The 27537-nt window shown below is 52.3% G+C and overlaps 1 protein-coding gene across 2 annotated transcripts; it reads right to left on the bottom strand.

The window, feature by feature from the left end:
- Positions 1-1929: 1929 nt before the first annotated feature.
- On the bottom strand, positions 1930-26613 carry SLC25A42 (solute carrier family 25 member 42). Of its 2 annotated transcripts, XM_037506238.2 has the most exons (8): positions 26477-26613; positions 10850-10959; positions 8497-8602; positions 7105-7130; positions 6298-6464; positions 5867-5983; positions 5320-5471; positions 1930-4034 (listed from the first exon to the last, which is right to left on the bottom strand). In XM_037506238.2, exons 1-8 carry the CDS (start codon positions 26487-26489, stop codon positions 3727-3729), a joined length of 999 nt encoding a protein of 332 aa, XP_037362135.1. In that variant the 5' UTR covers positions 26490-26613; the 3' UTR covers positions 1930-3726. The 2 variants fall into 2 exon arrangements, with proteins under 2 accessions (XP_037362135.1, XP_054549367.1); XM_054693392.1 differs by lacking the exons at positions 10850-10959; positions 26477-26613 and having other exon boundaries at positions 8497-9979.
- Positions 26614-27537: the final 924 nt, after the last annotated feature.

Genomic DNA, 27537 nt, shown 5'->3' with positions numbered 1-27537 from the left:
GCTGCTCCCTTGAGCTGTGTATTTCAGTCGATCTGCTTGTTCTGTTCCCTACTCTGTCTCTGGTGAATCCTCTCGCCCCCCACACCTCTGGCCTGTACCCCAGCTTTTGTATGCATAAATAAATGAATCTTTAAAAAAAAAAAAAAGGGCCTCCCCGGTGGCACAGCGGTTGAGCGCTGGGTTGTGAAGCTGCCCGCAGCCTCTGCAGCGCCGGTTCGATCCCCGGCTGCTCCCCAGCCACCAGAGGAGGGTCCCACATGGCGCGCAGACCTCTCCTGCCGCCTGCTGCTCCCCTCAGCAGTGTACTTCGGTCCTTCTGCCTGCTCTGCTCCCTGCTCTGGCTCTGGTGAATTCTCTCACCCTCCCGCGCTTCTGACTGTACCCAGTGCATGTATAAACAAACAAATAAATAAAACATGCCTCTATAAAAAAAAAACAAAAAACCACAGCTGCCTGTCAACAAAGGATGAATGGATGGAATCAGTCACCCCCAGGTATGACAAGGTGCCACCACCCCCTCTTCGTTTACATCTGTACCCCTTTAATTCGTCAAGTGCACATATCACCCTCCCCTTGTAGAGGTTCCCACTTTCTCCTCTGGGGTCCCTGCAAGTAGTTCTGGGCAATGGGCCACAGGTGAAGCAAGTGTCCATAGATGCTGGAGACCTCTGGTGACCTCATCCTCCTGCCCCTGCAGGTGGCCATTTTTGGGTCCAAATCCTCAATCAGAATGAAGCCCCCAGTGCCTGACAGACACGCACGCCAGCTCTCTGGTGGAGATGTAAGAAATGGGCAACAGAGAGGCCTGGAGATGGGCCTGGGAGGCTGGCCTACTTTTCATCACAGACTCTTCTGTACAGTTTTTTAGAGAATCGCAGTATGTACAGTAACCATGGGGGATCCATTCCAAGACCTCCAGTGGATACCTGAAACCATGGATAGTTCCAAACACTACACATACCATGTTTTTTCCTAGACATACCTATTTTATGGTGAAGTTTATGACACACAGTGAAATCAACAGGAACAAAAGAAGACAATTATATTGTAATAAAAGTGATAGGAATGTGGTCTCTTTCAAAATATTTTACTGCATGGAACCTCTTAAAAAAGATTTATTTATTTATTTATTTATTTATTATTTTATTTTATTTTATTTTTTTTATAGAGGCATGTTTTATTAATTAATTAATTTGTTTGTTTTGTTTATACATGCACTGGGTACAGTCAGAAGCGCGGGAAGGTGAGAGAATTCACCAGAGCCAGAGCGGGGAGCAGAGCAGGCAGAAGGACCGAAGTACACTGCTGAGGGGAGCAGCGGGCGGCAGGAGAGGTCTGCGCGCCATGTGGGACCCTCCTCTGGTGGCCAGGGAGCAGCCGGGGATCAAACCGGCGCTGCAGAGGCCGCGGGCAGCTTCGCAACCCAGCGCTCAACCGCTGCGCCACCGGGGAAGCCCAAAAAGATTTATTTATTTTTAAAGATTTATTTATTTATACAAGCACTGGGCACAGTCAGAAGCACGGGAGGGTGAGAGGATTCACCAGAGCCAGAGCGGGGAACAGAACAGGCAGACTGACGAAATACACTGCTGAGGGGAGCAGAGGGCGGCAGGAGAGGTCTGCACGCCATGTGGGACACTCGCCGGCGGCTGGGGTAGAACAGGCGCTGCAGAGGCTGCGGGCAGCCTCGCAGCCCAGCGCCCAACCACTGTGCCACCAGGGGAGGCCCGCTGGAATATTATTGAACTTGACTTACTATGGGTATCTGAAACCATGGAATTCTAAACCATGGATAGGGTAGACTGCTGTATGATTATTTCAAACAATTAAAATTTTTAAAAAGTGTATTTAAGACATTCACAAATCTCTTAAAATAACTTCAACCCTGTTTTGGCTCATTGGGGCTGGGGAGTGAGGTCAGAACTGAAGAGGAGACATGAACAGGAGAAAAAAAATCTTTTTTATTTTTATTAAATATACTCTCTTGGCACAAATCTTTAAAATATATAAACATTATATATAAACAAAGTGTCTTTATGGCATCAAATGTACTGCAGACCAAGACAAGCAGCCAGTGGGGAGGGTATAATGAGGAGGGTGAGAGCCAGTAGAGTGACAGGCTGGGGCTGGGGGTGGCACTGCCCAGGCCCACTTGGCCGGGAGCCACCTGGGAGGCACACTGGGATCACAGGACTGGGCCACAGGGTACCAGGCCATCCATTTGGTATCATCACTTGGGGTGGGCCTGGTCTCTGATGCCACCTCTTGTCTGGGAGGCTTTCCATCCCCCTCCTGTCTTCCTCTCCTGGGGGCTGAGCAAGGGGGTGGGATGCTCACCCAATAGGACAATCCCCTACGGTCCCCTACAGGTTGCCTGGGCCCTGGGGGATGTTGGAGATGAGAGTGAGGCTAGCTGGTAGTCACATGGGAGGAAGGGCAGAAAGAGGGGTCTTCACACCCACAAGTCCAAAGCAAGAAGAGAAGGCAGAAGGAAGCCAAAAAATGCAAGTCAGGATTAGAGATGTGCAAGGGGCACTCCTTCTCAGATCTTCCATACAACAGGCTGCCCAGCGCACTGCAAAGACCTACCCCCTGGGTGCCCAGTTAGGCTGTGCTGAGAAGAGACCGGGCCAAATTGAAAAACAAACAAAAAAAATATCAATCACCAAATGTCATCAGGAAATGGCAGGCCCCGGGGACAAGATTGGGGTGTGTGTGGGGTGGGGGGGGGGGAAGGGACTCTCCATGAGAAGTTACCTGGGGGTGCCCTGGGGTATCCCAATTTTTCCAGCTGCTCCCAGCTGTACCCTGTCTCTGAGGTTCCCATTTTGGGAGGATAGAGGCTGCCAGTCACCTCACTGAGCTTCATTCATGGATGTGAAATAATCCCACGGGGGCTTAAGTTGCCCCATTTCATGGCCCAGCACTGGCTCAGGTGGGGAGCCAGGGACACGCAAGGTTTCCTGGTTCTCCCCTGGAGCCACTGTGCCTATGGGCAGAGGTTCAGGGGCTAAGGGGGAGCTCCTACCCCAAATGGGACAATCTTGGCACCCAGTTTTCAGCAGAGGGACCCAAGTTGGGGCTCACAACCCAAACCCTGCTGCCTGGAGAAGGCATTACTAACCATGGGTGGCGGGCAGCAGAGGGGAAGAACCACGTCCTCCTGGACCCCACGCTACATACACATACTCCCAGAACGCTGTTCGCAAGTCGGAGCAGGTCTAGGGATCAGGGAAGTCACGGCAGAGGCAGGACAGGGGCGGGTAGGGCAGAGGGTGTGCATGTAGCCACAGCTGAGCCGGCAGCCATTCTGCCCTGGACAAGGCCCGGGGACCCGAGCATCAAGCCTCTTCCCGCATCTCGGGCTCTGCTTCCTGGGAGCACAGACTGGGAGAGGAGAGGCAGGCGGGTGTGGCGAGGGGATCACTAGAACCCAAGTATGTCCAAGGACAAAAGGTACCAGGAGGCAACACTGACCACTCCCTACTCAGGCATGTAGGCAACACCTCGGGGAGGCGGGGGAGGCGCGCGCCCAGAGCCCCTGGCCCCCTGGCCCAACACTGTACTGCAGGGCCTGGCTGTCCTCTTGGAATTGCCTTTCTGTTCCACAAGGCACTCCGACGCGACCCCCAGGGTAGAACTGAATGCACCCTTGCTCCAAGGGCTCAGAAAGCAAAGGGCCAACGTCCAGCACCCACTGCCACTGGTGCCGTCCCCAGAAGGCTCCTAGCTCTGCAGGCGCCGCAGCAGGATCTGCATGAGGTCGAAGGTGGTGAAGCTGATACCCACGGCAATGGGGCCCTTGAGCCAGTTCATGCTCAGGCCCTTGTAGAGACCACGCACCACACCCTCCTCCCGCACAATGGTGTGCAGTGTGTGCAAGATGGAGCTGCGAGGGTGGCCCGTGACACCAGCTGTCTGCATGCGCCGCCGTACCACATCCAGAGGGTATGAGGCCGACTGCCCGATGAGACCAGCGCAGGCCCCAAAGATCATGCGCTCGAAGGGGTAGGGCTGCCGGTGGCTGCTGTACTCTGCGAGTGAGAGCAAAAGGGTGGTGAGGGCGAGGTGAGGTGGCACACCTCTGGATCCTGCTCTGGAACTGCCCCGTGCCCTGTGTCCACACGTGACTCCCAAATCCCATTCTCATACAGGGTAGCCCTGTACCCGTGCACAACCCCCACTGTGTCACCCACCCATTTTTGGACTCAAGTCACGGGTTCCCTACTTCCCCACCTCCCTGTCATGTTTTAATCAAACTTGAGAAATAAAAGCACAAAAAATAACCAAGTCCTAAGATCCAGAATGGGCTTGGTGTCTAATCTCTCCCATTTTCTGTCCAGTAAAGAAAACATCTTCAGAATCTACTCTCTACAGTGGCTCCATTGAAAGGATGCATGGAGGGCGAACATGGCTTTTTTAAAATGTGTCGCTAGCTGTAAATTTAAAATTAGCAATTAAAAATGGTGAGGAATCACGATTCACTCACCAGTGGGCAAAGGACGAAGGCAGCTGACAGCCTGGTGTGGGGTGGGCAATGAGGACAAGGCCACAGGGCAGCACAGCTTCCCAGGAGCAGTGGGTGGAGAGTGAAACCACTTGTGGGGTCTCACACCCACATGAGGAGAGCCCCTACATGTCGATTAATCAGAGAAAACCTGGAAACAGCTAACAGCTCCAGCAGGGGGAGGTGAACCCCGTGGCTGAAATGATAGACACAGCCGCCTGGGCAGAGCTGAACTGACCAGAGTGTAGGTGACTCGGTTCAGTTCCCCTTCACAACCAGCACGCTTCCCGGGGTGCTGCCACCACTCCAGGTGCAGGCGGACGTGTTTCCAGCCTCCCTGTGGTGTGGTCCCTAATCCCGATAAGGAGGTCTGGGGGGGGGGGGCAGGGTGCTAGCGATGTTTTCTCTCCTTAGCAACACAACATCTTGGGGCAAACGAGGCAGGAGGTCACACTTGCTCCTATGGGTTGGCAGGTGTGGGTGATGTTATGCCATTCCCTGTGCTTTTCTGTATTTTTCAAATTTCTCAAAATACCAATACAAGAGGCTCCCTTCATCTTTGCCCACCTGTGCTCACACGCACATGCATATGCGCCAAAGGCTGCCAGCACACTGGGTAACACTGGGCTTTGCCAGGTTGTCCTAAAGCCTAAAGTGAGGTGTTAAAGGTGCAAAGCTGGACTCCTCAGGCATGCTTGATGTAATTAATGTGTCTCTCTAGATAAGGATTTAGGCCCTGCCTGCCCCTCCTGGGGCTTCCACTTAGGAGGTCTCTGTGACCCTGGAAGGGGTCCCACCTACACTCCTGTTACCTCTGTGCAGGCTCTTGAGGGTCTCATAGGTGAAGAAGCTCAGGCCGGCATAGGGGATGACCCCCAGCACAGTGGGCGTGAAGCCGTGGTACAAGGTCTTCAGCCCCTCCTCTCGGGAGATGCGAATGAAAACGTGAAAGATGTTGGCGTACCTGTAGGACAGAGAGATGTGTGGTGGGCTGTAGGCCTGGCGGTACAGGGAGAAATCCCTGGTCTCAAGGTCTCAACTCTAATTATCCCCCTCCCGTGTATGGACCAAGTCAAATTCCCAAAGCCTTGGCCTTGGAGTGGAAAATCACTGGGGTCATGGCCAGGCTTGGCCAGAGTCATTTCTAAGCATGAGTACCATCTAGGCCCAACAGAAAACAAAGACTTGGTTTGCTAGAAGCCAGGCTGGAGGAGCCACAGAACCGCATGCCTGCCTGTTGTGCCGGGCAAGGATGGGGGTAGATTCCCAGCGCAGTGTTTTGTGTAGCCAGGGCTTTCAGAGGGATCCAGTGGGGAGCCCCAGCAGACACAGAGGGCCCATCCCCATGGTGGGACTCACATTTCCTTAGGGGTCACCGCCATTCGCGCTCTGACTAGGTCCAGGGGGTAGGTCAGTGAAGCAGCCGTGGTTCCAGCCAGTGCGCCTGCGAGGAGGCGGGGCCAAGGGGGCAGGGCTCTGAAATGCCGGGGGCCAAAAGGTGAGACCCTGAGACCCAAAGAAGGGAGACCTACCCTGGGGCCCACAGGTCTCAGTCTGGGGAACCGTGGACCTAGCTTCCTCATGGCTGGGTGCTCAGGTCTCTTGGGCGGATGTCACTTTGAGGTCCCTAAGGCTGCATTCCTGCCCCTCCTGTGTGGACTCATGAATGAGGTGTGCTTCCCTACGGACTCTGCGTGCAGTGAGAATCAGAGAGATTGGGCAAGAGGGATGGTGAGGCATGGGTAGGTAATGGGAGAACTCTGAGAGGGTTTGGGGGGCAGGGGCCTCACTCTCCATGGAAGCCATAGTAGCGGCCCAGGACACGCTTGTATTCCTCGTGTGCGCTGAACTGGATGGCGGCATAGGGCACCACACGCACCATGGTGGCCGAATTCCCTCGCCACAGGCTGAGGAAGCCCTCGTTGAGGTAGGTGAAGTAGAGGAGCCGGAAGGCCTCCTGGTGGGAGTGGAAGGCAAGTCAATGAAGCCCCGGACATTCTCTGCACCGGCAGAGCGTGGACCCCCTACCCATCCCTCAGACCCTCCACCATACAGACCCCATCTCCACCCATACACCCCCTTCCCACCCTTTAGATCCCCTCACCACACACATCCCCTTTCCTACCCAGTCTTATTTGTCCAGCCCTATACCTGGGGTGACATTATAGATCCTGCCCCACCACCCAACATTCTCTAGGCCCTATGAGAGAACCCCCATCCCTCACCCTGATTACTGTAAAGTGCACCCTGGAAACCAGGTTAGCAAAGCAGACTCACATCCCAGATCAGTGGGTGTTCTGTTGGTGCCTGTCTGCTAGTCTAGCTTTTAAAAATACTGTCTTTTCCTTGATTAGGAGTGTAACACCTGCTCTGTTTAAAAATAAACCAAATAGGAAAACATGGTTTAGGACATCAAGTTCCTGTCCCAAAGAAATGGGATGTCAGGTTAATCCCTAGGGTGGGCTGTATCCGGACATTCCCAGGGGTGCTGGGACAGGTGGCTTCGGGTCTGCCAGGAACCAAAGGGTGAAAGGAACCTTGAAAGTGCTGTCCCCTCCCCTGCCAGCCCACAGGGCAGATGGTGACCTAGTGCTCACCTTGGCAGAAAATCTTTTTGAAGACACTGGAAAAAAACAGAAACACAGCAGACTGTTAGATGTATAGAATGGGGCCCCAGTATATGTGACCCCCATGGCTGGGGGTCTACTCTGAGTTTGGGGAGTGAGAGCAGCCAGAGAATGTTGTCCACCCCCCGTCCAAGTCGGGCATCTCCATCAGCGACTGTCCCCCGCTCCCCCTCCTGTGGGAAACTCTACCTACCACCTCTAAGAAGAGGAGGGTCTCTGCAGGGCTCTGTGGGGGATGTGCCCGGGGGGATGGGTGTCAGTGCTCAGCACCCCCACTTCAGCAGACTCCAGTTTAACCAAATCCCTTTGGGGAAGCCATCCCAATTGCTGTCTCCTCAGTCAGGGGGTTCCTCTCCCTCAGGATGAAGCAAGGGTGTCTAACTCTGGTCTCCCTTTTCTCCAGGCCTCTACAGATAACCTAACCTCCTCTGCCATCCTCCATGACCGCCCGGCTTGTACCTTTCCAAGATACACCTTGCCTCCAGCTCTGCAGTCACGGCGGCACCAGAACCCACTGGGGTTTGGCAGCCTTCCCATCCTCACTTCCCACATCCGCCCTGTGTCCGGGGCACCTTGCTCTTTGGTGGTGGCGTACTCTGCCTGGGTTAAATCCAGCTCCCAGCAGGGTGGCAGGGAGCTGCTCTTTCCTACCTCACTCAGTCCTGGGGAGGAAAGTTTTATGATGAGGAAAGTGAGGCGCAGAGAGGTGAGGGGACCAACTCAAAGATATGGCGAGGGCCTGGCTTGTGTCTGCTTTCCGCTCCTCCCATACAGCTGAGGTGCAGGGGCCTTGGTCAAGGTGGTCACCATCTGCCAGATGGAAAGGCCTCATCTTTGGGGACCTTGTGCCCTTGAGGCATAGGGAGGTATTTCTTGAGCTGTGCCCCAAAAGATATAGCCACACCCTCATTCCCCAGCACTGGTGAATGTGATCCTCTTTGGAAACAGGGTATTTATAGAAGTAAGCAAGTTAAAATGAGGTTATGTTGGGGTAGGATGGGCCCTCATCCAAGGACATTGGTCCTTCCTATAAGAGAGGAGTCAGGGACTGGGGAGATAACAGCCACAAGGCAAAGACGCCCCAGAGCATGAAGAAGGCTGGCTCCTTCCCCCAGAAGGAACTAACCCAGGGGACACCTTGATTTTGAACTCTGGCCTTTAGAATGTGGGGGGATAAATTTCTGTGTTCTCAGCTACCTAGTGTGGTCTTTTGTATGGTAGTCCCGGGGCACAAATACTTTCCTTGTGGATCTTAAAGAGGCATTAAAAAAAAAATAATTTGTATTAGCTTGGAGACTGGAGGAGGAGGTGACCACCTGGCAGCTTCTCTATTGCAGGGACAGACACACAAAGAGCATTTACCTTGGAAGATGATTTTGGTTCGGTCCAGGGGGGCTACTGCTGTCTTGGCAAGAGCGCCCGCCAGTGCCCCAGAGAGCAGAGAGCTGAGGACCTGCCTGTGGTCTCTCTGCAAGAAAATGCAAGATAAAATCTTCAGAGAGGGGGAGGGAGCTCTGGCGGGATGGCACCAGAGGGTATTCTCCCCGCACCCTGTCCAGGGCCTCCTTCCTTCTACTCTACCCAGGGTCTCAAAGTGCAGTGGCCAGAAGGTGGCAGCCCTGTTGGGCTCTGAGTGGTGGGGCAGAGGCCCAGTCCACATGGGAGGCAACTGGATGTCCCATGAGCTTCCAAGTTCCTGCAGTTGCCCAAATATCAATATAAGTCAGCCCACCAAAGCGTAAACTTTGTCCCCCACCACCCCTGCCATGTATGTAGGGCTTGGTGATCTGGTATTTCAGAGGGACGTCTTGAGGACCCTATGATGGGGTGGGGGAGGAGGATAAGGGGTGTCAGACAAGCAGAACCTGACTGTGTCTACATGTCCCTTTCCAGAGTTTTCTATCAGGACTTCAGGGGCAGTGTCTTTGGCTCCTCATCCAGCCAGTGGGGGTGATGAGATAGGGGTGCAACATGGCCTGCTCCATAGCCAGCTCCCCATCAGTGCTTTCCTATGTCTTTTTGAGCTCCCTGGCTCCCCTGCCTCCCAACAGCCAGTCTTCCTTCCTTTCTTCTTTTCTCTTTGATGTCCAATAGAACCCTGAGGGGTCTCACAGGAAGTCACCTACCCTTCAGGTTGGGATCTCCATTCCTCAGTGACTTAGCCACACAACTCTCAGGGCGCAGCCTCAGGGAACATTCTGGAATGTTCTGGACTGGAGGTGTTCCCATCCCCCCTCACTCCGAAATGAGCAAGCATGTCGAGGGGCAAGCAATTCAATGATCCCTGAATCTGTGAAGTCAGATTCGGACCAGGCACCCTGAGGGGCCTAAGGGGACACAGTGCGGAGTGAGGGTACATTTGAGCACTTCCCCATCCCCATCGGACCGCCAGTTTTGGGGAGAGCCAGAGATGAACTGTCAGACATGCACACAGTCACTAATCTGGAAGGAGCTATGAGGAGGGGGCTTAGGGTTCTAGAACTTGGGATGGGGGTGAGGGGTAAGGTTGAAGGATCTGGTGCAGCTCATTGGGTTGGGTATATGATACAGTATTAGATGAGAGGGAGCAGAGGGTCCTGGAGGGCCACATAGAAGGGGGCTGACAAAGAGATACAGAAAATGGGGACACAGAAAAGAGAGATATGACAGGTGGGTGGGCACCCCCCACAGAGCTGGGGGGGAACTGCAGCGAGGAGGCTGGCTTTGCCCAAAGAGAGATGGAGAAGCATGGAAGGTGGGGGCGGGGGGAGGCGGCTGCTGCACTTTGGCCATAACTGTTTTGTGCTTTCAGGAGCAGGGCACGGTGACCTGCACAGGCCAGGAATGCTCATCTTCTGCACCAGGGAGATGGGCGTTCCTGTGTGAGCTCCCCAAAGCAGCTGGTCAAGTGGACTAATGCCCATTGTGCTGGCCGCACTGGAGGGAAGTGGGTGTTGTGTGCATTCTGGGACCCGTCCAGCTGGACAGCTCCCTGGGCTCTGCCGGGCAGCACTGAACTGGAAGGGACAGATGCACTGCTCTGGGACTCTGCCCCGCTGGCCAGAGAGCTGGTAGCCATGGTCCCATGCACTGGCCTGAGAACCTGCTTGGCCTTCATGGTGCGACCTGGAATTTGGGGAAAGGTCAGGAGTGTTGGGAGGATGACACAACTCAGCCTTTGACCCTGTGGACTTTGAGAACTGCCCGTGGGGCCCTGAACAGGCAGGCCCTGGGCACAGGATGGCCCTGGGCACAGGATGGGTTTCCACCGAGGACTGGGTCAGTATGTGCTCCAGGTTTCAAGGGAGAACCTCCACCGACTTCGGTGGTGAACAACAACATGGCTGATGTGAATCTTTAAGATAGTATCTATCCTTTCTTCCATGGAAGGGCAAAAGCCAAGATACACTTTAGAACTGATATCAAACACCCCCATACCATCCAGTTTGGCTAATTCTCTCCAATCCACAAATCTGAGAGAAAAGGGGTTCAAGAGCACCTTGTAACATCCTTGCCTATTTGGGATGAGGTTTGGGCTTCCTGCCAAATGGTCTGGTGGGCTGGATTCACATCACAAAGAAGGTTGGAGCAAATGAAGGAGGGCAGTATATTTGCCCCCACCCACAGCCTTGTAGGGATTTTCCCTCAGTGTGTATAGGAGGGGGTGATTTGTAACAGGGGCTCAAGGGGATCCCGTGACAAAGTCCATCACCCACCGGGGAGGCAGGGTACTTGCCTTTGAAGAGACGGGTGAGGACAGGCCGCCTGCATCCTCATGCACACGCACCGAGCCTTCCTTCACACCATTACCCATTCCAGGCCCGTGGGAGGGTGGGAGACTCGGTCCTGGGGAGCAAGAGGGGTGGTGAGACTCACAAGTCAGGGGGCCTCCCCCTCCTTCCTCCACCTGTCACCTAGTGAGCTAGTAAATGAGTTGCTTTTTCTACCCTGGCTTCTGTCTCCCTGAGGGGGAGGGACGGCAACCAGAAGCCAGGGCCTCTGGCTGATCCCTGATGGCTTAATCATTTATAAAAGCCTTTCTTGGGGGCCTCCCTGGTGGCGCAGGGGTTAGAGACACAACGCTATCAAGCTATCGCCAGCCACTGCAACAAGAGTTCAATCCCCTTGGCCAAGAAGCTGACCCACATGGCGCAGCAGACTCTCCTGCCTTGCCCGCTGCTCCCCTCAGCAGTGTATTTCAGTCGGTCTGCCTGATCTGTTCCCCACTCTGTCTCTGGTGAATCCTCTCACCCCCTGTACCTCTGGCCTACACCGTAGTTCTTGTATGTATAAATAAATATATTTTTTTAAAAGCTTTTCTCATATTTGGTATTTGACTTTACAAATGCGTCTGCGTTGCTGTTTTTTTGTTTTTTTTTTTTAAAGATTTATTTATTTATACAAGCACTGGGTACAGTCAGAAGCGCAGGAGGGTGAGAGAATTCACCAGAGCCAGAGCGGAGAGCAGAGCAGGCAGACTGACGAAGTACACTGCTGAGGGGAGCAGCGGGCGGCAGGAGAGGTCTGCGTGCCATGTGGGACCCTCACCCTGCGGCCGGGGACCGAACCGGCGCTGCAGAGGCTGCGGGCAGCTTCGCAACCCAGCGCTCAACCGCTGCGCCACCGGAGAGGCCCTGTTGCTGTTTTTGTTGTTGTTTTTCTTTCATTTTTAAAAAAAAAATTATTTATTTATGTATAAAAGAGCTGGGGTACAGGCCAGAGGTGTGGTGGGTGAGAGGATTCACCAGAGACAGAGTGGGGAACAGAACAGGCAGATTGACCGAAGTACACTGCTGAGGGGAGCAGCGGGTGAGTCAGAGAGGTCTGCTGCACCATGTGGGTTGCTCCCTGGCTGGCTGGAAATCAAACTCATGCTGCAGTGGCTGCAGATTGCTTCATAAGTTGCGTCTTAATCCTTGTGCCACCAGGGAGGCCCTGTTGTTGTTGTTGTTTTTAACTAGTACCACCCAGGCCGATGGGCGCAGAGAGGTTAAGCTGCCCAGGAGATCACACAGCAGAAGGCAGATGCTTGGAGGCTGGAGGGCCCTGCCTACCAGGAACCAACCGCCCACAGGACTTATGTCAGTTTGGACAAGCCTCCGCCCATGGAAATTTAATCTGTATCTTACTGCATGGCTGCCTGCTCTAGACCAAGTTTATAGAAAAGGTCCCAAATACTTGAGGATTCTTCCCTGGAAACCTCCATTTAACCTCCCAGTGGAAGCAAACCACAGTGAGGATCCCAGGAAGAAAAAGGTTGGCAATGTCCATGAGACTATCCAATTAATCAATGTACTTCCCTGTAAAATGATGGAAATGATGTACCCTGAGTAGGCACCCACACCTACACAGGTGAGAAAAATTCTGGAAAGCATTTTTCTTGTTCTCTCTCTCTTTCCTACTAACTAACATGGGCCTTGGCTCAGAGAGGCTGTTTCCCTGATGGAGCAGGAGACAAAATGATGAGCCTGTACACCCTGAGGTGCCGGAGACTCACCCAAAACCAAGGGAGAGGATTTGACAATGGACACGGAGACCACATCAAGAGCTCCCAATGGGGAAAGCTGCAACACTCTGAACTACAAGCTCAACAAAGCAGTACTGGAATACAACCCAGAGTGTCAGCTATCTGAGTCCACCCTGATATAAATAATTGTACAGATAATAAAGAGAGACGAGCAAACCTCCCAGAAGAGCAAAATTTCTAGAAGAATCCCAATAATTTGCCCTGGAAGAGGAGAGTGGGACCCCTGCCCTCAGGGTCTGTGTGCTACAGGACAGAACGAGGGGCACTGCAGAACCTCCAAATCTTCCTGCTCTAAATGGGTTCTGCCATCTGCCACATGAAGACAACACATACTCTAATGTGTAAGAGTAATGTCTTCGATAAAAAACGGCTTTAAGAGAATTAGTGTGCAATAAAGAGAAGAGAAAGAATATAGTTCCCAATCAAGCACCCAAAGTTACCCAGCCAAAAAGGATTGGCCCAAAGCAGGGCAGCTAAAGCCCAAAAGCTTGTCATAAGTCTAAGGCACCTTCTAGGGGGGACCCATAGGAAAGGGGCAGAGGGGCCAGGCAAGTCTGGGAGAAAAAGAACAAAACCAAAATATAAGATAAAGGCTGCCGCTGTCAGCCTCCCCGCGGGTATCTCACCCACACCTCTATTTCTTTTAAGTGTCTCCTTCCATGTCCCCCAAGTTCCTGGTACAAGTCCAAAGCAGAGAAACAAGTGTGGCTTCTTCTTCACACGTCTGCTCCCTGTGCCTCCTCCAGTTTTCCCCTTATCTCTCCATCTCTCTCCACTTCTTCCTCTCAGTCCTCTTCCTAGTCTCTTGCAGCTTCTTCTCCCTGCCCAGCTCCACCCTTCCTCGGGTGAGGCAGGGAATCTGAAACATCCCCTTCCACGTCTTTCACAGTTACACAGGTTCCAGAACTTCCTTCCAAAACTCAGGGCATGGCAGCGGGGGGTCCCTTTACAACAGAGACACCTGACAGATGCCGCTCAGCCAGGTGCCAAGGCCCCATCAGTGACAATCATGCTGAAGACATGTGCCTTGGACACTGGCGAGAGGATACCTCACCTCTCTGGCCCCCCAAACCCATCCAGTCTGTTCAAACACCAGGCAAACCATGATTAAGGGCATCCCACATACCCCTAACCAGGTCTCCTCAAAATGTCAAGGTTGTCACAACCAGAAGGTGAGAACCCAAGCTGTAATAGTGTAATCCCCATAGAAAGGGGAGGTTTCAGGTTCCCTGCCTCACCCAGACAAGGGTGGAAGGAGACTTGGAGGAACCAAATGGACTGAGAGTGGTGAAGGAGAAGCCACGCTTGCTTCTCTGCGTTGGACTTCCACCAAGGATTTGGGAGACATGCACGGAGACATTTGGAAGAGATGTGGGTGAGAGACCTGTGGGGAGGCTGACAATGGCAGCCTTTATCTTGTCTTGTAATTTAATTTTACTCCTTTCCTTCCAGACTTGCACGGCCCCTTCTGCCTCTTTCCTGTGGTGCCTTAGGCTGTGGCAAGCTTTCAGGCCTCAGTGGCCCTGCCTTGGGTCAACCTTGTTTGGTTGGGTATTTACCCACGAGGGGATGTGTAACTTGGGGTATTTAGTTGGAAACTATTATCCTTTCTTCTCTTCTTTTTATTGCACACAAATTCTCTTAAAGTTGTTTTCTATTGAAGGTCTTATGCACTAAGACCATGTTTTATCATTATGCGGTAGATGGCAGAACCTATTTAGAGTGTGCAGGTTGGGGGGTCTTGGGGTGCTCCTCAGCCTGCCTGGTAACAGGTTCAGCCCAGAGGAACCTGAGGAGATAAGACGACAAATGTGAGCGGATTCCTGGGACAGAAAAAGGACATGGTGGGGGGCCTCCCTGGTGGCACAAGGGGTTAAGATGCAACCTATGAAGCTATCCTCAGCCTCTACGACACAAGTTCGATTCCCGGCCAGGGAGGTGACCCACACGGCGCAGCAGATCTCTCATGCCTCGCCCACTGCTCCCCTCAGCAGTGTATTTCAGTCAGTCTGCCTGTTCTGTTCCCCACTCTGTCTCTGGTGAATCCTCTCACTTCCCACACCTCTGGCCTGTACCCCAGTTCTTGGATAAATCTTTTCTTACCCTCCCCTCAAGGGGAGGGTAAGAACAAAGAAGGAAGGAAGCGCAATGGACTCTGGTGGTGGACTAGTGGGGATTAAGTGATGGGCACATTAGAGTAGCAATACCTAAAGGGGTATTCAAATATTACCTCATTTAAAAATAAATAATTTTTTTAATAAAGAAAAAGGACATGGGAGAAAAGTGGGTTAGTCTGAATAGGATATTGGCTTTAGTTCCTAACATCTTAGTATAGGTTCACTAGGTGTGCAAATGTACCACAGGATGTAGATTGTTAATAATAGGGAAATAGGAGGTCCCCAGGGACAACAGTGGTGCTGGACTGGGTTCCCCCAGTTCTCATCACAGCAGAAAGCTCCATATTCACGAGCACCCCCGTGTTCCCCAAGGCGAGGAGTGTGAGGGGGAGGCACCGGTCACAGCCCTGTCCTGAGGCAGAGGCCAGATGGGGAAACACTTGCTCAGTGACACTTCTGCTTCCGGACAAGCAGACAGAGGCCTGGCCTTTCGGGAAGAGGTGAAACCATAAGACACTTCATAGGCATCACTTTCGGGGGTGGGGGTGAGGGTGGGGAGACACAGACCTGTGGTTTTGCTTCAAAAGCCACATGTGGGAATCTCCCTGGTGGCGCAAGGGGTTAAGACTCAACCTATGAAGCTCGCTGCAGCCACTGCAGCACAAGTTCCATCCCCAGCCAGGGAGCTACCCACACGGCGCAGCAGACCTCTCCTGACTCACTTGCCACTCCCCTCAGCAGTGTATTTCAGTTGATCTGCCTGTTCTGTTCCCTACTCTGTCTCCGGTGAATCCTCTCACCCCCCACACCTCTGGCCTGACCCCAGTTCTTGTATGTATAAATAAATAAATCTTTTTTAAAAAATCTAGTAAACTTAAAATCACTTTAAAACAAAAACAAAAAAAAAAACCCACATGTGGCCTTCTCAAAACCCAAGTCACTCATAAGCTCAAAGACTGGGAGTAGGGGCTGGGAGTAGGAATGGAACATGAGGTTAGTTGTAAAATAATGCCCTTAAAAATCAATCTTTGGTAAAACACAGGGAGAGTTGTGACCCTCAGTGTACCCCCAGGGGCCCCAGAGGTATTGATGCCCCATTGCCATGCACACTTGTTGGGATGTGAGCCCTATAACACTATGCTGAAAGTGTTCAAGACAGTGAAATTCACGGGCCCAGGTCCACCTGATGGTGATGCATCTGCTCCAAGGGCCTGGGGTTCAGCCAGGAGTCAGTCTCTTAGGGCTCACATTCTGGACTCTAAGTCTCCCTGGGGAGATACGTGCACACTCTTGGTACTCAATCTCCTTGCAGTGGTGAACACTCATGGCCCTGCAGTTCTCCCCCTGGAACCACATTGGGGAATGGGGTTTATGTGAGGGGGTGGTTGGGTCTGGGACCATTCAGAAAAGAACACACACTAAGACCATGGCCAGGCTGTGCAAATGATGACCTCTGATCCCACCCCTGCAGCCACCAACTGGGCAGCAAACCCCTACCCCTGCAGCAACAACCAGCCCAGATAGACAGGGCTTGGTCAGACTGAAGTCTCCCCAATTTTTGCCCCTTCCCAACTCAGGACCAATCAGAGAAAGCAAAATATGTTCCTCATTACACAGGATGCCCACTCCTTGCTGGCTGCCCTACTTCCCCATGCTACAGTTTCCATTGGGCACATAGTGCCTTCCCTTCTCTAGAAAGCTTTCCCTGTGCCCACCTGCCTGCAAGTCTCAGCCAAACAAAGTGGGTGACTGATACCCTTGCTCTTGAAAGTTCAGACTAAGGGGTTTCTTTTCTCGTTTGGGTGTCTTTGTTAATTTTTTTTTTTTAAGATTTATTTATTTATGCATACAAGAGCCAGGGTATAGGCCAGAGATGCAGGGGGTGAGAGGATCCACCAGAGACACAGTGGGGAACAGAACAGGCAGATCAACTGAAATACACTGCTGAGGGGAGCAGCGGGTGAGACAGGAGAGGTTTGCTTTGCCATGTGGGTTTCTCCCTGGCCAGCCGGGGATCAAACTTATGCTGCAGAGGCTGCGGATTGCTTCATAGTGCAGTGCTTAACCCCTTGCGCCACCAGGGAGGCCCTGTCTTTGTTAATTTTTATGAGTAACTGAATAAATGATAGTATTTCATATCATCTCCATACGGGCCATGTTGGAAAGGGAAAATTACCACTAGGCAAACATCACTGTCCACAGCTGCCATCAGAACTATGGACAGATGTGAAAACACAGTAAGAAACTGGTTCTTTAGTGGTCTCTGGGCATCTCCCTACAGACACTTTATATTTTCTCTGGGAGGGGAAACGGGGCAGACTCCCAAGTTAACCAAAAGATAGAGATCAGCACCACAGGTGTCAGGTCACACCATGTCTTTGGCAGGTATGACACCCAGGGGAAGACACAACAGTGCTTGGGGGTGTGGGTGGGGGTTCTGCCAGAGCCACACAGCCAAGTGTAGTCACAGGGAGATGGATGTACCCTATGAGGGAAATGAGACGGGTAGGCAGTGTGCAGGCTGTGGTGCCAAGGAAAGGTAAAGACTGGGAAACAGAGAGACTGGGTCTAAGTGTGACAGGGGAACTGGATCAGAATAAGGACCGCAGGAAAATGGGGGAGGAGTGCTGGAATTTGTCTGGAGGGACATTCCCAGCATGTGCCAATGCCAATTTTCTGGTTCAGGCAAGTCTCTTAAAAGATACTGAGATTTGGGCCTCCCTAGTGGTGCAAGGGGCTAAGCACAGCACTGTGAAGCTATCCATAGCCTCTGCCATAGGAGTTTGATCCTGGCCAGGGAGCTACCCACATGGCACAGCAGACCTCTCCTGTCGCGCCTGCTGCTCCCCTCAGCAGTGTACTTCGGTCAACTGCCTGTTCTGTTCCCTACTCTGTCTCTCGTGAATCCTCTCACCCCTCCCCCTGCACCTCTGGCTTGTACCCCAGTTCTTGTATACATAAATAAATCTTAAAGAAAAAAAATATACTGAGATTGGGTGGCTGGCTGAAGGGCACGTAGGAACTCTGCTACTTTAACTTTTCTAAAATAATTAAAAATAAAAAAACTAAAGATGCTTTGAGAAAAATCAGGAGTTTTGGGGACATGGCAAAGGCCTTAAAGAAACATGTTTTAGACATCTGTGACCATGGAGGGCCTGCCAGTGAATGGGCTCCTAGCAGCCAGGGGTTCAGGGTCACGGGTCTGGGAAGGGCACTGGCAGCCAGGAAAGTCCCGAATGTGAGATCAGAGCTGCCTCCCTGGACAGTACATCCTGACCCTGTACTCTCTTCAGAACAGGTTGGTGGGGGTCAGTGGAAATTGTGTCTGGGAGATGATATCTTGGGCCTTCCATGGTTTAAAACATCTGACACCCCAGGCTTAACCAAAGATAATGAGGTTCACAGGAGAGGGGTGAGGCGAATACCATGCACATGGATGATGAGAAACCACATGCGCATAGGTGGGCTCAAAAGAAGCCCACGCTCAAGGACATCCGGTTGGGAAGAGCCATGGCTGGCTGGGGCCTCAGGTACTTGCCTCACCTTATCCTAAGCGTTCCAATTTTGCTCAGGTCATAGGAACATCAGTGCTGTGGCCCCTACATCCTCTTCCACCCCATGGCTTGCTGTGCTGCTCTGGCCCAATATTTAAGGATGATGGTGGGCTGACTAATCGCCCCCACCCCAAATGTGTGGCCCAACCCCTGGGAGCAGATCATGGTTCCCTACCAGACAAAGGGACTTTGAAGATGCGACCCAATCCAGGGTCTTGAGATGGGTTGGTCCCAGAGTCATCACAGGTTAGAGAGGGAAGCAAGAGCAGCAGAAGAGAGATGAGGCCCTCCTGGTGGCGCAAGGGGCACTATGAAGCTGTCTGCAGCCTCTGTAGCACAAGTTCGATCCCTGGCCAGGGAGGTGACCCACATGGCACAGCAGACCTCTCCTGTCTCGCCCGCTGCTCCCCTCAGCAGTGCATCTCAGTCATTCCGCCTGTTCTGCTCCCTGCTCTGTCTCTGGTGAATCCTCTCACCCCCACATACCTCAGGCCTGTATCCCAGTTCTTCTATGTAAAAATAAGTAAAATCTTTTTTTAAAAAAAGGCTACACAGTATGTGATCCATTTATATGACACATCCAGAACCAGCAAGTCCACAGACAGAAAGCAGATCAGCAGTTGTCAGGGACTGAGGGAGGAGGTGGGAGCAATTGCTTATGGGATTGGGGTGGTGAAAATGTTCTAAAATGTGATGTGATCAGTGAATATCCTAAAAACCATTAACTGTACACTTTTAAAATGGGTAAAATGGTAAATTTTAAGTTATATGTACTTTGCATCAAAATCCTGCCTGAGCTCCCACCTGCCCTGGGAGAACCTTCTCTCCTCTGGCAGGATAGGCAGGTCTTAGTCATACCTCGGGTCTCCCTTTCCGAATGGGCCCTACTCTCCCTGTTGGGCTGTTCTGCCAAATTAAGGGCATACTGATGTGTACACATCCCATTGAGAGAGTAGGGGCAGCTGGGGGGTGGTGTGTGGGAAAACAGACATGGGGGTCTGTCTGGGATCCAGGAGGGCTTTCTGGAATGCACAAGGTAGGTGGCAGTGGGGAGGGCTACCACGGTGAACACAGCATGGGGGAGGACCTCCAGGCTGGTCAGGGAAAGTCAAACAGGCACACTGGCAGAGGCCACATCTTGAGCCTATGGCTGTTGCAGTCTCAGTGCAAGGTTAAACATCCACTTCCTGCACGGCCTGGTGCTTCCACTCTGAACTGAGCTCCTGCCCACCCCCCCATCAGGACACCTTAACACCAGTCTTCCCAAAGCCTCTTCCCATGTTCTCAAAGCTGGGGATGACTTTGGGTCTCCTAGGAGCTCTGAAGCCTGCCCATCAGTGTCACCTCTTACAGCAATGACACGGGCACTGTGGACACAACCCTGATGCCCACCATGGACCAGGAGTGCACAGGCGGTGTTGTCACATACAGGGTGCCACAGGACATGCAGAGGGGCCAGGATGGGGTCTCACAAACAACAGTGGAAAGAGAACAGGGCACAAAAAAAAAAGAGAGAGAAGAGGGCACAGAATGTGCTGAATGACACTGTCCACGTATGATCCAAGCACTGTGACACTGCAGTTTGGCTACACATTGTAATACTGTTCAGCCTGGAACTCTGATCCATGCCACAACATGGGGGACCTGAGCACACTGCTGAGTGAATAAGCCAGTCACAAAAGGCAGACACTGTAGGAGTCCACTTACATGAGCCCCTCACAGTAGTCCAAATCACAGAGTCAGAAAGTAGGATGGTGGGTCCCAGGGGCTCAGCACAGAACGTCAGTTTAGGAAGATGAGAAAGTCCTGGAGACGTGGGCGGTGATGGCTGCACATCAATGTGAATGTGCCTGACACCAGTGAACTGACACTTAAACATGGTTAGGATCGCAAATTTCATGTTGTGCATATTTCACTACATTTGAAAAAAAATCTAAGTACAGACAAAATGCATCAGCAGTGATAAGGACCAGAATGGGGTTCGTGGGGTGGGGGCAGGGGTGAGATAATGCAAGGATGGGGCACAGAGGAGAAGCTGGAGGCTAGAACTGATCTGGATTTGGTTACAAGTGTGAGCACATGTACACATTCCTTGAGCTGCATATTTCAGAGTTGTTCACTTAACTACACGTAAGTTATACCTCAATAAAAAACTATTTAAACAGTAAAAACAAAAGCAAACAAAAAACCCCCCAAAAAACCAAACCTCAAACTGGCCCAGTGCCTTTGGACCACTGAGCAGAGCCTGAGGGCAGGTAGGCACCAGGCAGGTAATTCCTGAGGAGTGGGGCTGTGCTCTAAGGGGCCCTAGCCGTAGACCTACCTCACCTTCGATGGCTCACTTTCCTCCTCATGCTAGAGAACGCTTTGAGTTCAGTAATGACTAAAAGCCCCAGAAGGTAGGCCACACATGCAGGGGCCATCTGGCCCCCCCAAATAGGCATCCTGAGTAGCCTTACCCTGTCACCTTGGAGAAGGGGGGCATGGCCTCCCCCCTACCCCAGCACGACCTGGGTAATCCTGCTCAGTAATGAGCACTCGACTCCTGGGTTCTGAGAGGTGAACCTAAAGGGACTTTCGAGGGAGCCCCTGGGTCAAAGAAGTCCTCTTTTCCTGGAGGTGAGGGGATGGGAGGTCTAAGGGCAGTGGACACAGTCAGAGAGGAGAGGAGGGTATCTTGAGCTGTCGCGACTCAACAGTGCAGGAAGCAGCTGGACTTTAACCCTAAGCACAGAAACCCCCCATTCCAGGTCAGCCAGTTTGGGGTGGGGTTCTGCCCCCTGCACCACAGAGCCTGGCCTGTATATTTTCCTTACATCTCTCCACCCTGAGCTGTATTTTGACCATAGACAAAGGTGCCCTGTGGTTCCAGATGCTTCCAGGTTTCTCTCCAAATCCTTGACAAGTGCCTGTTATGGGTTAGATGCCAGAGTCTCCCTGGCAGTGGAGCAAAAACCAGGGCCAAGTGTGGAGGGGCATCCGGCATGGCATGGTGGGCAATGTTCCTGGGTTCACCCAAAATAACAAATGTCCATTTTTTTCATGTTATTTCTGTTCCACACACACAAGCACACAACGTACACACACCCTCATAGCAGACACACATAAACACTCAGATACACGCTTGTGCCTGACTACCTCAGAAGCCCTGACCAGTCACATTTGTGTGCACAGCAGCGGCACCTCATAACTGACGCTGCAACCTGTGGGACTCAGGAAATATTTGCACAAACAGGGGGACAGTTTCTTGGTCAATAGAGTTTATAAGCAGCCTGGGAACAGGTCCATAATTGCTGGGTAAACGGAAGCCAATTACCATCCACTCTGCCCCTTGATAAAGGCTGGTTTCCTTTCCGCTAATGGGCATTAACTTCTGCCTAGGAGATGGAAGCACCATACACAAAGGCCTTTCCCTGTTAATCCTAACTCTGCTGGCTGAGTCTGGCTGAGATTGCTGGGGTACATTCTCCCCACTGCACTCACCTCTGCAAGTCTCACACAGACTCTGGTCACTGTCATCCATGCTGCAATCTCTAGGGCCAGACATACAAACAGGCAGGCATTCATGTTCTGGAAGGTCCCTACCTTTTCATGAGAATCACTTTCCCCGGTCCTTGTGAACAGTGCTGCCAAGTGCATTTGGTGTCTGTGAAATGTCCTCACCCCAAAGGCTTTGTGTTCTCACAAATTTCAGCAAAATCCTTACACCTACTCACATAAATGTTGGATGAAGCTTTCCAAACATGCCAAGTTTTGTTTTGGCTGCACTCCCTGACCCATGCCTGGCAACACCCCCCTGCATCGTTCAAAGCCAGTCAAAGCACTGGATGAATGAATTAACTTTCTAGACATGCCAAGTTCTGCTTTGAGTACACCCCTTGACCCCATGTCTGGCAAATTTCTCTGCATCCTTTAAAGTGCATCCTTCAAAGTCCCTTACCTCTCCAAAGATAGCTGCCCTGTCCTGGCCTGAGCACTCTCGTTCTCAGCTGCCCTGGGAAGGCCTGTTTTCCACTTGCCTTTACCCTAGTCTCAGTGCACCTGGATGTCAAGGCCTGGGTCAGGGTCAGCATCCATGCCAATCAAGGAGGCAGAGATATACACCTACAAGAGGCATCCTTCACAGGAGGAAGGAACACAACAACAATCATTGCCACACATTTCCCAAGAGAGAGCAGACACAGGCTCCCAGTGATGTGGAAAGACAAGGTCCAGTATATGACCTGGGATGTGCCACTAAACCTCCCAGGGTCTCAGTTTCCTCATGCATCACTATCTCCTCAGGCTGGTGCTGCTTCAGTGTCATGGGTGTTTGAAAGTACATTTCTCCCTAACGAGGAATGTGACAGGGCTAGGATGGAGCTCAATGGACACTGACCAGCAACACGGGTCAGGTGCTCGGTCCCCACCACCCTGCCCTGCAGAGCAGGTACCTGGTTCCTAGCTCGTGACATTCAGCCCACAAACCCACACCAATGCCTCCAAGAGGGCTGAGCATTACCCTGTATCCAGGCTTCCTCTAGTTCATCTCACCAGAATACTGAACAAAGCTTGGGTGGCACTGCCTTGCAGCTGACTGCTGAGGAAGGGCTCCCCACCAAACAATCTGCCATGCCACCACCATCACCCAGCCCAGCCCTGCTCTGACATTCAGGGTCTGCCACCATTTGTCTCTGACCAATGTGCTCTTGCACCCTCTTGCCAGCCTAACAGAGACCAGCCACCATGCTGAGGCCTGGCCGCCAATGGGTGGCATCTCCCCATGAAAACAGAAACCAGAAAGGTCAACCCATCTCTCCTAAACCTCAATTGATCTTATTTGGAAAGAGTCCCTAAATCCAATACAAGGTGTCCTTATGAGAAGCGAATACACACAGGGGAGAGGGCGACATCTGTAGATGGAGGGAGATCGGGTGATAGGGTAACAAGCTAAGGAACCCCAAGGACTGCCAGCAGCCAGAGAGAAGACTGGATTGGATTCTCCCTTAGGGTCCCAATTAGGAACCAAACCTTCTGTGTGGAGCCACTGTAACAAAATATCACCTACTGGGTTGTGGGGGGGAGGGGAACTTCTAGACAACAGAAATATATTTCTCATAGATCTGGAGACTGTCCAAGATCAAGGCCCCAGAAGATTTCGTGCCCTTTTCCTGGTTCAAAGATGACCTCCTTCTTGTTACATCTTCACATGGTGAAAGGAGTGGGGGAGCTTTCTGGGGGTCTCTTTTATATGGGCACAAATCCCATTCATTTACAGGGGCCCCAATCTCATTACCTAATCACTTCCTTAGGGCCCAAACTCCAGATATCATCTCACACTGGGGATTAGGTTTAAGCGAGAGAATTTTGGCACCCAGTGTGCAGTGATTTGCAGCAGTCCCAGGAAAGGAATTCAGCAGGAATGTGAAACCAAGCCCCTCCAGTACTGGCCCATCCCTTCATAGTGACCTGCCCACACTCTGTGGTCACTGTTTCCCCCTGGACCTCATAGGCCACCCTGTGGGCAGAATCCAAGCTCTGGGTTCCTGGGTTCAAAAACCGAGGCTGCAAAGGTACTGAGTGAAGAAAACAAACATTGACAAGCACCTTTTAAAAATAGCACACACACAGTGACCAGGGATGGGCCTGGGGGCGGGGGTTGGGGAAGGTTCTACTTCTAGAACTGGTTGTTCTTTTTTATTATTTTTTATGCCGTCTTTCTTTTCATGTGCACATGACATGCTTTTTATTAAGAAGCATTTCACTCTTAAAGATTTTAATTCCTTTCTGTACCCAGCCCGACTCCCAATGCATTTTTTTTAAAGTTGGTTTGTGAAACCCAAACAAGCTAATAGTTCTAATCATCTTAGTATTTTTCCAAATACTTGCCAAAATCTAAGAAATGAACTCAGATGGTGTGGGCAGAGGCCTTACCCCACTAGATGACACCCTCACCTGCACCAGCAACATGAAACCAAGAGACTCTTAAGACACTTTCCCAAACGCTTCAGTATTTGACTGGTCTCCATCTCATGTCTGGTACAATCCCAGTGAAGAAACAAAACGAACAAGCAGCAGCTAAACAGTTCTTCCAGCCACTGTCTTCCTTTTGAGATCCCCTGTGTCAATGTCTCAGGATCTCCTCCTGGAACTCCAGGCCATGCCTGCCTCCCTTTCTCTAGCAAAGAACCCCCATCCCCATCCCCACCAGCAAAGTTTCCTGCAGAGCCTCAGAGAGAAAGGACTCCAATATTTCCTGGGTTGTACTTTAGCCAGACTGTGAAGGAGAAATGAAGTCTAAGATTTAGTAACCATCACCACCTTGAGGCCAGAACACCTCAGAGCTGGGTAGGAAGCAGGAAGTAATGTTCAAAAGGATCTCTAAAAAATTTTTTAAAATGATAAATGTTAAAAGAAAAAAACACACAAAATGATTTCTCAGGCTTCTTTCTCACTCATCAGATTGGAGAGAATAAATACTTGATAATAGTAGACCTGGCCACAGGGGAGAAAGCGGATACTCCACCTCCAGCTGAGAGACTGACTGCCTCTGTGGAGACATTAACCAATTAGGTGGACGCGCACTTTGACCCTGCTCCTCCAAGGACGGTCCCGCCCCGTAAAGATGGGAGGTGTGAGGTGCCTGTGTAATGCTGGAGCCCCACACACTTTCAAGGCCTATTTGCTAATTCGTGAATCCATCTATTCATTAACAGCTTGGTTTATAAAAGCGGAATATGGGTGACAACTTAAAAAACCATCAGCAAGGGACTGATTACAAAACTATCAAATAGGCATAACTATTTGATAAAATCTGATGCAAATTTAGTAGTGATTTAAGGTGTGTGTGTGGGGGGCAGATACATACTCCTCCACCATGCCATAGACTATCTCTGGAAGGAAACACAAGAATTTGCTAAAAAACAAAGGGGGTGCTGCTCAGCTTTTACTGCATGCTTGCTTATACTGTTTGATTATTTTTTTAACCATCTACATCATCTACATCAGTTACATCAATTGTCAAAATGTATTTATATAATTACATATGTACACATAACAGATATATATACATATACATTAAAATGTATATACAAATGTATACAAATACGTGTATAGACATATACAGCACACATCTATCTACCTACACACGTGGACACACATATTTCAAATGACTTTTTGAATTTGGACAGAAAAAGCCATTGGTTTCAGTTTCTATAAGAGAAGTTCAAGGTGACATGCCCCTCTGGAACATTCTAACACATCTTAGCAGGGAGACAGGAAGGGAATAATAAGAGGCACTGTGCAAACCTTATAGGAAAGGGCTTAGGGTTACTTGCTTAACAATCATATACTTTCAAAGTATACTCCAGGGAACTTGAAAAAAACATGCTTCCTATCCCAGCACAGGCTTCAGCTTTGCAGTTTAGCTCTAAGAGGCTGCAACATTAGCTCCCTCACATCAAAGAGTGTTTCCTTACTCTTCCAGTTTAGTGGCTTCAGGTGCCCAAGGAGCCAACTCCTGTCAGTGAGGGACCGCCATCGGCAAGAGCTGGGGCCAAAGTCCACCAAGTCCCCCCAGGTGACCCTGAGGCTGGGTACTGTAGGTGTTGAAGCCCAAGTCCTGCCCCTGCAGTAATCCTGCCCCGCCCCCTGCCACGGGCACCAGGCACAGCTCCCCTGCCTTGGATCACCCCTTTCAATCAACCTTTCCAGACCCGAAGTCATGACTCCTGAGAACAGCTGCAAGCGGGCTGAGGACCCTTCTGCCAACCCCTCCAAGAGAAACACAACAGATGGGCAAAATGGGGGAAGTCACAGTCAAGGGTTAGCAATACTGAGGGCAGGGTGGGCTCTGCCTCCCCAGTGCAAGTCACTTGAGGTCTAGAGCTGGTAAAATAGAGATCATTCTAATTTTTATGGCTCATGGGTTTATTCCAAGGCAGGAAATCACTTTGTATCTTTATAAATGAAAAGATAACTTCTGGGTGGGTTTTTCTTGGGCGGGGGGGAGGTGCAGTGATTCTCTGATGCCAAGATTTGGGTAGGGAGGATTCCAGAGGGGCATAAACACAGGCACACGTGCAAAAGGGTATGGGTGGGTCAGACCCATATGGGAGGGTCACACCCAGAGGTGTGCGAGGGGGCTGCTGGGGCCCGGGGCAGGGGTGTGGAAGTCGGAGGATTACCTGGGGGCACCATCCAGGTAGCTGAAGTGAAGGGGCCGTGGGAGGGGCACAGTCCTGGAGGTGAGCAAATGGCGAGGGGCCAGGAGCGGGAGCAGGTGTGCGCGGGCGCGCGGTCAGGGTCGCAGGCGGAGGTGTGCCTGCGCGGGAGGGTCGCCCCCTGGGCGTGGTCCGGGGTCAGGGTCTCGGGTGATTTGGGGGCGCCCCTGCGGGCGACGCGGTGTCGGGTGTGGGGAGGTCTCGGGGGCCGCGGGCGCGGGGCCCGCAGGGGTGCAGCGCGGGCGCCGGGGGCGCAGCCGGGGGCGGGCGCCGCCCGCGCGGGGGACGCGCTCAGGTGCGCGGGCTGCTCGGCGCGGGGCTCGGGTTCGACGCGTGGGGAAGGGGTCGGGGATTTCAACCTCTCCCCGCCCTCGCGACGCCGCTGTCACTCGCGGCCCCGCCCGCCCTCGCGGCCCCCGCCAGGTCAGCGCCCTCGGGGCCCCGTGACTCACGGCCCCGAGACCCTCGCGCCCCTCACCGGCCGGGACGTGCTGTTGCCGCCGCCGCCGCCGCCGCCGCGCCGCCGCCGCCGCCGCCGCGCCCCGCCTCGAGCATGGCCCCTCCCGGCGCGCGCCGGGGGCGGGGCCAGGAGGGGCTCCGATTCGCTGTGCGGCGGCCAATCATCCTGGGGGGCAGGAAGGATTCGCGGGCTCTGCGCGGACAGGCAGCCCTGAAGCCAATCGTTGAGGGTGGGAGGCGGGGCTGCAGGAGGCCCCGGGTGAGAGGCGCTGAGAGGTGAGGGCCCGAGGCGGGTGAAGATTGGCGCCCTGGGGAAAGACTGGCAGCCCGGACTATCAATCTCTAGGGAGCAGGGGCGGGGCTCCGAGGAAGTTGGCGCGACTGGAGCGGTAGGAACGGAGGGCGTAGCCCGGAGGGCGCTGGAGATTGGCTTCGAGGCTAAAGATAGGCAGGTGCAACGGCCAATCGCAGGCACCATGGGCGGGTGGAGGGGGGCGTGCAAGGTGCAGAGTTTGGGCCGGAGCGCGGGGGCCGAAATGGCCTCGGATGCCCTGCGCGGGGTCCCC

Source organism: Talpa occidentalis, unplaced genomic scaffold (assembly GCF_014898055.3).
Source record: "Talpa occidentalis isolate TD23 unplaced genomic scaffold, MPIMG_talOcc4v2.1 talOcc4.12, whole genome shotgun sequence".
In the NCBI taxonomy this organism is placed as follows: domain Eukaryota; kingdom Metazoa; phylum Chordata; class Mammalia; order Eulipotyphla; family Talpidae; genus Talpa; species Talpa occidentalis.
Note: the sequence above shows the minus strand (reverse complement) of the source record. Positions and strands in the feature narration are given on the sequence as shown.

What these genes read in the sequence shown, in the direction of transcription:
- SLC25A42 (XM_054693392.1), bottom strand. Translation starts at nt 8,794, where the DNA reads ATGTGGACTGGGCCTCTGCCCCACCACTCAGAGCCCAACAGGGCTGCC. An exon ending in AACCAAAATCATCTTCCAAG is followed by an intron (nt 7,131 to 8,496) that starts GTAAATGCTCTT and finishes GTTTTTTTCCAG; the next exon opens with TGTCTTCAAAAAGATTTTCT. An exon ending in TACTATGGCTTCCATGGAGA is followed by an intron (nt 5,984 to 6,297) that starts GTGAGGCCCCTG and finishes CCGGCATTTCAG; the next exon opens with AGCCCTGCCCCCTTGGCCCC.